Source organism: Heterodontus francisci, chromosome 47 (assembly GCF_036365525.1).
Source record: "Heterodontus francisci isolate sHetFra1 chromosome 47, sHetFra1.hap1, whole genome shotgun sequence".
Taxonomy (NCBI): Eukaryota; Metazoa; Chordata; class Chondrichthyes; order Heterodontiformes; family Heterodontidae; genus Heterodontus; species Heterodontus francisci.
The window spans coordinates 6,201,827-6,212,771 of record NC_090417.1 but is presented as its reverse complement, the minus strand read 5'-3'; the positions used below and the strand labels follow the sequence as shown (position 1 = coordinate 6,212,771).

The 10,945-nt window shown below is 42.0% G+C and overlaps 1 protein-coding gene across 1 annotated transcript in view; it reads left to right on the top strand.

The window, feature by feature from the left end:
* The first annotated feature begins 229 nt into the window (after window positions 1-229).
* LOC137357206 (golgin subfamily A member 7-like) overlaps window positions 230-10,945 on the top strand; it is a 32,886-nt gene continuing 22,170 nt past the window's right edge. Inside the window, exons 1-2 of the mRNA XM_068023364.1 lie at window positions 230-266; window positions 9,519-9,644. Of these exons, the coding sequence (XP_067879465.1) occupies window positions 258-266; window positions 9,519-9,644 (135 nt within the window). The 5' untranslated portion in view covers window positions 230-257. The remainder of the gene's footprint in view (window positions 267-9,518; window positions 9,645-10,945) is intronic.

Here is a 10,945-nt window from a genome sequence, read left to right as displayed (position 1 = left end):
TTGTTATATTCCTACTCCAAATTACTTTCCTATGTAATAAATACAAAAAAAATCAGGTTAAACATGAATAATATAAAGAAACATGATGTAAAAATATTTCAATATAATGTTAAGTATAAGAGACTATTTGAAGCAGCAGTGTTGCTTGTTTCCAGACTGGCAGTATAGGGTTAGAGGGCGGCCCTTTCGTTTCGCCGCTGGCCGGTCGGAACTCTGAAGGTGGGACACACCAACCCGGAAATAGGCGGCGGCTGAAGATGGCGGAGGTGAGAGGATAGTGATCGGGTAGAATGGCTGGGAAGGGAGGGTGAAGGCGGGTGTTTGCAGCTCCGGGACGTCTGGAGATGATGATGAGGAGGGGGAGGGGAGCACTGGCCGGAGCTTGTGGTTGGTGTAAGGCGAGTGTTTGTCCCAGGGGACGCGTCGTTGGACAGTAATCCTTGGGTGTTGTCGTAAAACTGCTCCGTGGCTTCACTCCCCCAGCCTCTGCTGTGATTTTACTGACAGGCGCCTTGTGAAACGCTGCTGCCATTTCAACAAATTCAGCAGCCTCCCAGAAACAGGGTGGTGGTCAATCATTATAAAATGATCGTTAATACTTTTCACTCTTTTGGATGAGGCATTAAACAGAGGTATGCCCTCTGAAGCAGATGTAAGAGATCCTATGACACTATTTCGCAGAAGAGAAGGGGACTTCTCCCTCTGGTATCCTGGCCAATATTTATTCCTCAATCAACATCACTTTAAAACAGATTTTCTGATCATTATCACATTACTGTTTGTGGGAGCTTGGTCACTGTGTTTCACACATTACAACGCTGACTACACTTCAAAAGCCCTTCATTTACTGTGAAGCACTTTGAGCTGTTCTGAGGTCGTGAAAGGTGTTAGGTAAATTCAAGTTTGTCTTTAAATCAGTAACTTCCTCTGTTTTGTATGCAGTTATCATGTGAAGGGTGTATCATTTCTGATACTTTTTGGGTGTCATTTCAAAAGATTTAAATTTAAAAATAGGAGTACCAGAAGGAAGAGCAGACAAGGAAGTTTTCCCCAAAAACCAGTCTTGACTTTTCACCTGATTTTAAAGTAAACTAATGGTCAGTTGGTCCCAGGTTACTGATATTTAATTCAGTTCTTTTATGTGAGAGTAGACTTTTTTCCCCTCCCATCCTTTATTCCCCTTTCAAGTGTGCAATATTTTTGGCAAATGAAATGATGTGTGTAATCTTGTTTTATATCTAAGGGTGCGGTGTTTCATGTTGGAGGGTATGCTTTTTCAAATACTGATTTTTTTTTTCATTACTTAGACTTGTGCACTCTTAACACAACTGGACTCTTAGCTTCTACTTTTGATTTGAGTGACATGTTTAGTTTCCACTCAATGCATGACTTCAAGTCCAATACACCCTGTTTTGAAGGCTGTTTTGCAGCTGGCAACTGAATTACACATTGCAATTTGGCCAGAGGATGTGAGATTGCAAGTCTCCTTGTCAATAATTAATTCCCTTCTTCTCCACCCCACTCTTAAGGCAGCAATTTATGTTTGGGTATGGTTTCATGGTGCTGGCAGTATGTCATGTCATATCTTATTGTATTGTCAGTACACTGTTGAAAAAAAATCGAAGGGACTTTTTTTTTTGCTGATTCATTGCTGGAACCTTCATTGGAGATGTGGTAACTAGCAAGTATATGGCTCTTCAAAGTCGACATGGTCTTGAAGCTTCTTTGGTAGTCAGTTGATTTTGTTTTCACGTGAGAACGAGTTCCAGGCTAGAAACTGAATGAATGCTTTCGCTGACCTCAAGAACTGCAAGGCTCAAAAGGTCTCTCATCATCTGAAAATGTGATTAATAAAGATGCAACCACTTTCAAATGCCCCTGCCCTTCACATATGCTGCTGAAACCCTTACCTATGCAGTTATCACATTTATTCATGACCCTTTCTGTACTGTGTCACCGTACCATTTTTCGAAGCTGAGTCCATACCTTCAATGCCATCAGTTCTATGAGTATGAAGCTCCCAAACATTGCTTGGCATCTGCGGAAACATTTGGTGTCAGATTTGCAAGATTTTATCATCAACTGTCTAGCCATGGCTTAGTATTGAAACAGTTGATTGCGTGCTGTATTAAAAAACAGCCTTTGTGACTGATGAATTTTTACTGTGGATTTATTTTGGTTGTCTGCTCAGTTCTGTGACATCTTGTGATGGGAAGCCTGGTGTTTCACACTGAGAGTGAGGGCAATGTTACCACAGGGCCTGAAAGCCCTCAGATCTCGGTGCTGCTCCAGTACTGTCCTTTTGTGAATCTCTTATTTTAATCACTCCACCATTGGCACCATACTTTCAGCTGCCTTGGCGCTAAACTCTGTGTAATTCCCTCCCTAAGCCCTTCCACCTCTCTGCATCTCTTCCTTTAGGACGATCCTGAAACCTAGCTCTTTGACCAAGCTTTTGGTCCTTAACCTAATATCTCCTTATGTGGCTCGGTGTCACATTTTGTTTGATAATGCTTCTGTGAAGCATAATGATATGTTTTGCTGCATGTTAAAGCCAACATATCAATATAAGCAGCTGTTGGTTACCTGTATACGCTTTGTTGCCTCTTCAGGATAACCGTAAAATCTGGTACCACTTCAAATCATCTGACACCCTATCAGTTTATTTCAAGTGAAAATTTAATCAAGTACTGTTAAAATAAAATACCAGCTCTTACCTCAAATTCCATTCGAATTCTACTAAATAACCAGATCAATAAGCGTTTTGAAGTCACAATGCATCATTATTTTCCCATCTTCTGATCCCATCTTGACTCATAAGCATTCCTTGGATACTCCAGTGCATGCACTGTGTGCTGCGTGTGATGTCAAGTACTTTTACTGCCCTTTCACTCACCTTTCAGTTTGCCCACAGTAATGTCTCCTTCCTTGCAGTCCATGGCTGCTGTAGTAAGAAAACTTGGATCAAAGAGTCTTTTTATTTTATAAAGTTTGCTTTTTAGTGCTTTTAGAATCTTTCTATGGTGTTCCACAGATATTCACAAACTACTCAGGTTTTGCTGTTGAAGATTGTGATGTCATCTGACAGGCTTGACTGAGCTACTGGCTTATGTCCACTGTCAGCCTTATCTTGTTCAAATTAAACCTGATTTTTTTTTTTTAATTTGAAAAGGTAGCTTTGGAGTAATCTGTTATGTCACAGGAGTTCAAGTTGTCACGCAGGTGTCGTTTGAAAACACTTGGGCCATCCTTTATTGGAAATTTATATTACAATTTAATACAGAAATAAAGCAAGAGATGCCTCAAAGCACTTTACTGAGAACACAGTACTTTTAATGGGTAGCCACTGTTTTTGTAGGAAATGTGCAGAGCCAAGTTCTCCACAAACAGCAAGGAGAAAAGTGACCTTTTTTGTGCAATTAGTTGAGGAATAAATGTTTAGTTTAGAGATACAGCACTGAAACAGGCCCTTCGGCCCACCTAGTCTGTGCCAACCATCAACCACCTATTTATACTAATCCTACACAAATTCCATATTCCTACCACATCCCCACCTGTCCCTATATTTCCCTACCACCTACCTATACTAGGGGCAATTGCTAATGGCCCATTTACCTATCAACCAACATATAAATATAAGCAAAAACAAGAAATGCTGGAATCACTCAGCAGGTCTGGCAGCATCTGTGGAAAGAGAAGCAGAGTTAACGTTTCGGGTCAGTGACCCTTCTTCGGAACTGTATCGGCAGCGAATACAGTACGTAGAAGTAAACAGGAGTTTCACCTGAAACGGTGGGAAGGAAAGGGGGTCACTGACCCGAAATGTTAACTCTGCTTCTCTTTCCACAGATGCTGCCAGACCTGCTGAGTGATTCCAGCATTTCTTGTTTTTGTTTCAGATTTCCAGCATCCGCAGTATTTTGCTTTTATAAATATAAGCAGCTGTTGGTTACCTAGTCTTTGGCATGTGGGAGGAAACCGGAGTACCCGGAGGAAACCCACGCAGACATAGGGAGAACTTGCAAACTCCACACAGGCAGTACCCAGAATTGAACCCGGGTTGCTGGAGCTGTGAGGCTGCGGTGCTAACCACTGCGCCACTGTGCCGCCCAATGTTGACCAGGACACAGTGAGCACTCCTTTGCTGTTGCAGTAGTGTCAAGGGATCTTATTATGTTAACTGAACAGGAAGGAAAGGCCTTGAATTAATAACTCGCCTGAAAGACTGCACCTCCAACACTGCAGAACTTCCTTAACATCAAGTCTCAGCCTAGATTGTGTGCTGAAGGACTGCAGCCGGGTTTGAACCCACACCTTCTAGCTCAGAGTGTAGAGTTCTTTCATTGATCTGGTCTTCCTTGAAAAAACATTTTGTTTCTTTTTTTCCCTTTTGAAGGTGCTGCTCCTTGCTGGGGTGTTTGTTTTTCTTTATGGCAGGGAAGTCATCTCTGGCAAAATCAGCAGCTGCTGACAAAAGCTTGCGAACGGGTTGTTTTGGCTTTTGATGGAGCAAGGAAGAAGTTAATGTCCTCAAGTGTGTTGGAAGGGGAGGGTTCAGCAAAGGGGTAAAATGATATATTTCCAGAACAAACTAGTTCTCGTGAAGTTTTGCAAAAGGAATCTGTCACCAATGTGAACCATTGCTTGAAGCTGCTACAAAAATCAAAATGAAAAGCCCAGCTGTTCAGTTGCACAATAACTTCTTGAAGCTTCTAATTTCACATACTCTGAAGGTTTTTTGAGATATGTTCAAAGAGGAGTGTTTCATTCTGTCTATTGATTTCTTCGTCCGCTGATTGAGGTGATCACATGGCAGTTAGGAGGAAAACCCTCTGCGTTGATGAAAGGGAAATGCATCTTCACAATTCTGTGCTTCCTCAACCAAAAGGCACCAAATTCTTCTGGGGCATTCCCACTGAATACAGGATAATGTATAAAAGCAAGCATATCTTCCCCTCCGCTCCTCAGTCACCCCCAATACCTCCTTCCCTTACCATGCAAGTGAAGGAGATGCAACATCTGCCATGTTACCCCCTTTCCTTCCCACCTTTTCAGGTGAAACTCCTGTTTACTTCTACTTTTATGTACTGTATTCGCTGCTGATACAGTCTACTGTACATTGGGGAGACCAAATACAGATTGGGTGACCACATTGAAGAGCATTTCCATTCAGTCTGCAAGGATAACCTTACGCTTCCAGTTGCCTGTCATTTTACTGCTCTGACCTCTGCCTCCTATACTGTTTCAATGAAGCTCGATGTACACTCTCGGAACAGCACCTTATCTTTCGATTAGGCACATTACAGCCTTCTGGACTCCATACTGAGTTCAACAATTTCAGATCATAACCACTGCTCCCATTGTTTTTGGACCATTGCTGTTAATCTGTTGTTGGTATTTATATCTCTAGACCCATCTTTTGTTTCTTTACTTTTTCCATTACCATCTCCTTTGCCTTGCACAATCATCCCTTTTGTCATTTAATCTCTCCCACCTCATGCTGCTATCCATTACAGACCTTCCCTTTTTTTTCTCTGCACCCCCACTCCCTTTCTCTGCCTCTGAAATTGCTTAAAACCTGTTGCGTCTCTAACTTTTCAGGTTCTGACAAAGTCATCTGTATCTTTCTCGACAGATGCTTTCTGATCTGCTGAGTAGCTCCAGCATTTTCTGTTTCTTTTGCAGGATTATGTATCTCTGCCTTTGCAGTATGAAAATACTCTGTCTCTCATGACGGTGAGCACTCATTTCAGTGCTGTGAACAGAAAATACTGATAGCGGATCCAAAGCTTGCGTCTTTTTAAAATTAAACATACAGCAGGGAAGTATTTGTATTGGCTTGGGCTCCTAGGATATGAAAATTGGCAAAAGGCAGTGTGTAATGCAGCCGTACAGACGAGAAGGCCCCAGGCTTGATTCTTGGCCTATGCTCAGTCATCTGAGCTCAACTGAGGCAGTCGATGGAACGGTACAGTTCGGAGTTGAAAATAGGCCAGGGATGGGATTCCTGATCATCAGCCAGTGACCACTCTAGGGGGAAAAAAATCAAGCCATTGCCTGTGATCCCCCCCCGCCCCCACCTCAGCATGTTCCAGTAGTCTGTGCGGTACCAGAGGGCACATCTGGAATCTGATTCCATCACGTTTGGACGTGTTCAGGGCAAGAGGAATAAAATTGGCTGGAAGACTGCTGATGTTGACCTGTTGTTTTCATGCTAACATTGTCAGCCTGTTTACTGTGGGAGTTTCATCAGAAATTAATTTGCTAAATCTAGCTTGAAACTGCACATAATAGCTTGGTCAAAACTAGAGGCCATTCTGCAGGGTTGTTCAATTGGCTGTGCAAACTGGAACAAGATCACTTTAAGTCTGGTTTCACCATAGTAGTTTCAACCTTTTTTTTGTGTGGTGATTTCTGTCAGTCCAAATTGATTATCAGAACCTTTTGGGGTTGCATGTTTGAAGCCTGGGCAGTAGAATTTCACTGCATATTTTTTTAAAAATGTAGTTCGTGTACGCAGGCCACACAGTGGTTGTTTTGACTCTTGGGTGAGTACCTAATTAGGTGTGTTTTGCCATGAGATGCCCTTGTATCCAATCCAGAGGGCTGTCTCTTTCTGTAATGTGCTTCCACAGGTAATAGTAGCCCTCTGGGACTGTGCCACAACCAAATGACCCTTATTCCGGAGGTCAAACACAGGCCCTGATATTAACTCGGAGGGAGTTAGGGGTAGGGGATACTGTTTTGTGGTCGGGAAACCAGGAAGGTACCCTCGGGTACTGCCAAATGTAATGGCAGGAACTGGTTAACATTTTTCCTTTGTTTCCCAGGCGCAGCCAGTCATGTTGGAGGCTAGGTAGCTGTCTGGGCGTGTAGGGATACCTGTGGCATTAGGCCACAGCCAGTGAGTGGAGCACAGGGAGGAAGAGATAGTGTATCTGGGGGTGAGGGTGTGTGTCTGAAGCATAGAGGTGGCTGTGTGGAGATATTAGAAGGGTCAGGTAGGGTTGGTGGGAGATTGTGGCTGGGGGATTAGTGTATGATCATGGGTTGGGGGTTGCCAGGTGCAGAAGCAGTTAAGCTGAAGCCAGCAGCTAAGTGGAAAGGCTTTCCTTTAGCTGCCTGGTTTCCAGAAGACCAAAAAACCCAGCCAGCCAGAGCGAAATTTAAAATGGAGATTAAATTGGAGGCATGCATTCTCATTATAATATTTCAACAACAAACCTGCCTCCTGGGAACAACTTGTCTTACCTTTGTTAAAACTGGAAGTGGTTGGGGTTGGGTGTGAGATTTTTTAACATTTTCACATCCCACCTGACCAATACCCACCCAATTCCCCCTCAGAGTCAGCAGGTGATTCCATTTTATTTCTTCAAATGGAGCTGAATTTTTAATTGAATGTGACACTGCAAGAGAAGAGTGTCAAAGAAACCAGTCTGTATTATGTATTTTGTGTTTAAAATTCACAAATGAATTTAGTTTTACTTATTGCTAAAGAATGCAGATTTGCTGGAGAAGAGATGACCTATTAGTTATTGACTAATTTCTCACTTGTGGCACGAGTTGTTTGTAGATCATCTGCTTTGGATATACTCAACTTGTATTTGCCAGTATCTTGTGATTTCCATCTTTTGTGAAGTTTGTATCATATTCCTGTGATTGGAATTATTTTTTCTTTGAGCATTTGTTTGAGGATAGCTGATATACATTCTGAACCCATGTCACACAACAGTCACCTTATCTTGCAGTTGCAATCCAAGTGCGAATAATTCAACACACATTGAATACAGTATATTTTGATCTTTGCCCGAGGGTATTGATTCATGTTGGGTTATGGTCCCACGGGTATAGCCAACCCTGTGATACTTTGCCAAGTGATTCATTTGTGTTCTGCCCAGCTTTGCTCTCTGAGATATTTATTTCTATGATATCTTAATTTCAGAAAAGTTTTCTACCAGTGCTTTGCGCTCCCTCTTTTATTTTCCTCTAATTGACTTAACTATTTAACAAAGTTCCTTCTAAATGATTGCTTTTAAGAAGATTAGGGTGTTGTGAACTGCTGGGATTTCTGTTTTTCTAAAACTTCATGTTCAGTTATCTCAGCCAGTGTTCTAAATTGAGTAACTTTCACGTGGAGTACAGTTGTGTTCAGGACAGGGCTCTCTTTTTAACTAATGAGCGGAAAAAGGGCTATTTGTGCACGCATTGCTCCCTGGGGGCTGAAGTCCTATAGTAGGAAAGCAGCTTCCCTGAAGCCTTTTCTGCCTCCATAGGCAAGTGGTCCCGAAGGGACAGCTGGTGAAACAACGTTTTCAATTTCCAAGTCTCTTGCTCTCAGACCAAGGGTTGTACTGACCCGACATTTTTAATCCATCTGGGGTTTTATTTTCTGCAGAATTTGACAGTGAGCTTGTAAAATTAATATGTTTGCCATATGATTAAAAAAGGAATGAGTAATTCTTGTGGGCGTGCATTGGGCTCAAATATTTTTGTTTCAACTCCGAAACCTGCATTTGAGTCCAGAGCAAAATGATGGGCTGGAAATCTTATCCTTTTGTTGGCTGTAAGAATCTAGTGTGAAATGTGTTTGGATAACTGCAAATGAATTTCAAGTGGGCGCAAGTTCACAATCCAGTTGGTGATTATTTGGTACAAACTTACGGATGCACTTAAAGTTGAAGTGTTAGAAGGGTGCATTTGACAATAGGTAGATTAAGGTGCGATGCCACAAACTTTACTTGGCTTCTGGCCATACCATAACTTACCTTATCTGCCTTTGCTGGACATTTTGGGTGTGACAAATGGACTTGCATCCTGTACTTCTGAATTAGTTGACTGTAGAAATGCAGTTTCTTTCCCCTGCTTGTTGACAAAAAACTGTCAAATTTCCCTTACCTTTAAACAGTGCCCAGATGAACAAAATTATCTTTTTTCCATCATGCAGGTTGGCAGGTGACTGTGATCATCAACCCATGGACCTTTCCAAGTATTGTGCAAATTATGGGTTTACATTTAATCTATGTATACGAGATGATGAATATTTCTTAGATGTATTGCGTTTTGTGCAGTTTGTGCGGTGGTTTGGGCTGCACCTGCTTGAAAATTCAACCTTCACTAGTGCTGCTGAATTCACTATGATGGAATTAGCTTCATGTTGTTTTGCTTTTTCATACATCCACATGCACCATTCAGAGCAAGGTCCATCATTTTCAATACATCCCCTTTTTGTGGCGACACCAAACATGCTCTGTGACCATCTTGGTCGTTGGATTATCCAGCACACCACAGCTACCGGATACAGAGATGGCAATAGTGAAGCAAAAATGGTCTGTTTGGTGCTGGGGAAGACCCTTCGTATCTCTGCTCCTGTGATAATTATCAAAATTTTGGCGATATAATAACCAATAATTTTGTGGAAGATTTGTGAAATTTTTGTCTGTACCTCGTCCTGTTTTAGATGTGACTGACATTTGGAGTTTTCTGTTCTGTGTCTTAATTTCATGTTCACTGCTTTGTAGACACATTGCTTGCAAGACCTGAGACAGAACACAGCATTGACATCTAAAGTCTTCATTCAGAGAGACTACTCCAGTGGAACAGTGTGCCAGTTTCAGACGAAATTCCCCTCCGAGTTGGAGACCAGGGTAAGATGGAACTACAGCATTGTTTGATGAAATTGGAACGTTTAGGTATAGGCAGTGGCCGCTGGCCGCTTTAAATCCAGTACTTGATAATGTATCAAAGCCGCACCTTTTCATTCATTGTCATACTTTTCACTGCTTCCTCTTTCCTGAAGTACTGTTGTCTCTGATTATTTTACACTGTGTTGAAGCTGTGTTTCCTGCTAACTTGTCCGAAAAGCCAAATGCTCTTTGGAGAAAGTTCTGTCTAAATCCTGTCATTCCTAATTTATTGTCCCTGGTACCTGAATCTTTTCTCCTTGTGACTGATGTGTCTATTTCAAGATTGTCACTTCTCTTCATGCTAAACATTTTGCATCAGTCATCTTTACTTCTCGCTCTCTGCTGCATGTAGAAGGCTGAAAACCATCTTCTGTTGGAAGAAAGGTGGATGGTAGAATGTACTGAATCTCAAAATTTCAATCTGAACACTGTTTGTATTTAAATCTGATATGCATCGTGTGTCATGTGTGGCTCCAAACACTTTTGCCTTTGCTCCCAGGAATACGCAATTACAGCTGATTGCATCAACAGATTTGGCTTTAGTTGCATAGTGCTTTGATTGAACTTGCTGTTACTGCTTAATATGAGCTTTGGTACAATCCATACAACTACTTCTATAACGGGTGACTAGTTGGCTATAAATGTGGTACAGCTGACAAATCAGAGAAACTATTCAGTTAAAGGGTCAGTGTCTTTTGGTTCAATGACTGTCAATTGCTGGAAATTTTATCTGCAAAACTGCAGTAAGAAGCTACTAAGCTGGTTATGAAATGTGCAGGATTCTGAGGGGGCTTGACAGGGTAGTTGTTGAGAAGATATTTCCACTAGTGGGGAAATCTCGAACTAGGGGACATAGTTACAGAATAAGGGGACATTCATTTAAAACTGAGATGCAAAGGAATTTCTTCTCTGAGGGTAGTGAACGTCTGGAATTCTCTACTCCAGAGCATTGTGGAGGCGAGATCACTGAAAGTATTTAAAGAGGAGGTAGATAGGTTTTTGAAATATCGAGGAGTTGAGGGCACGGATGAAGAGTTGAGGTCTGGGGCAGATCAGCTGTGATCTTATTGAATGGTGGGGCAGGCTTGAGGGGCTGAATGGCCTACTCTTGCTCCTATTTCTTATGTCTATTATAGGAAAACTGGGATTTCTTGTGGACTGACCCTGCTGGTGTAATAAAGCAGCTCAATCAAGTGCATCCACTCGAGCGGGAGGATTGCTGTCAGGAATTGGACACTTGAGTCAGTTGTGAAACTTGGCTG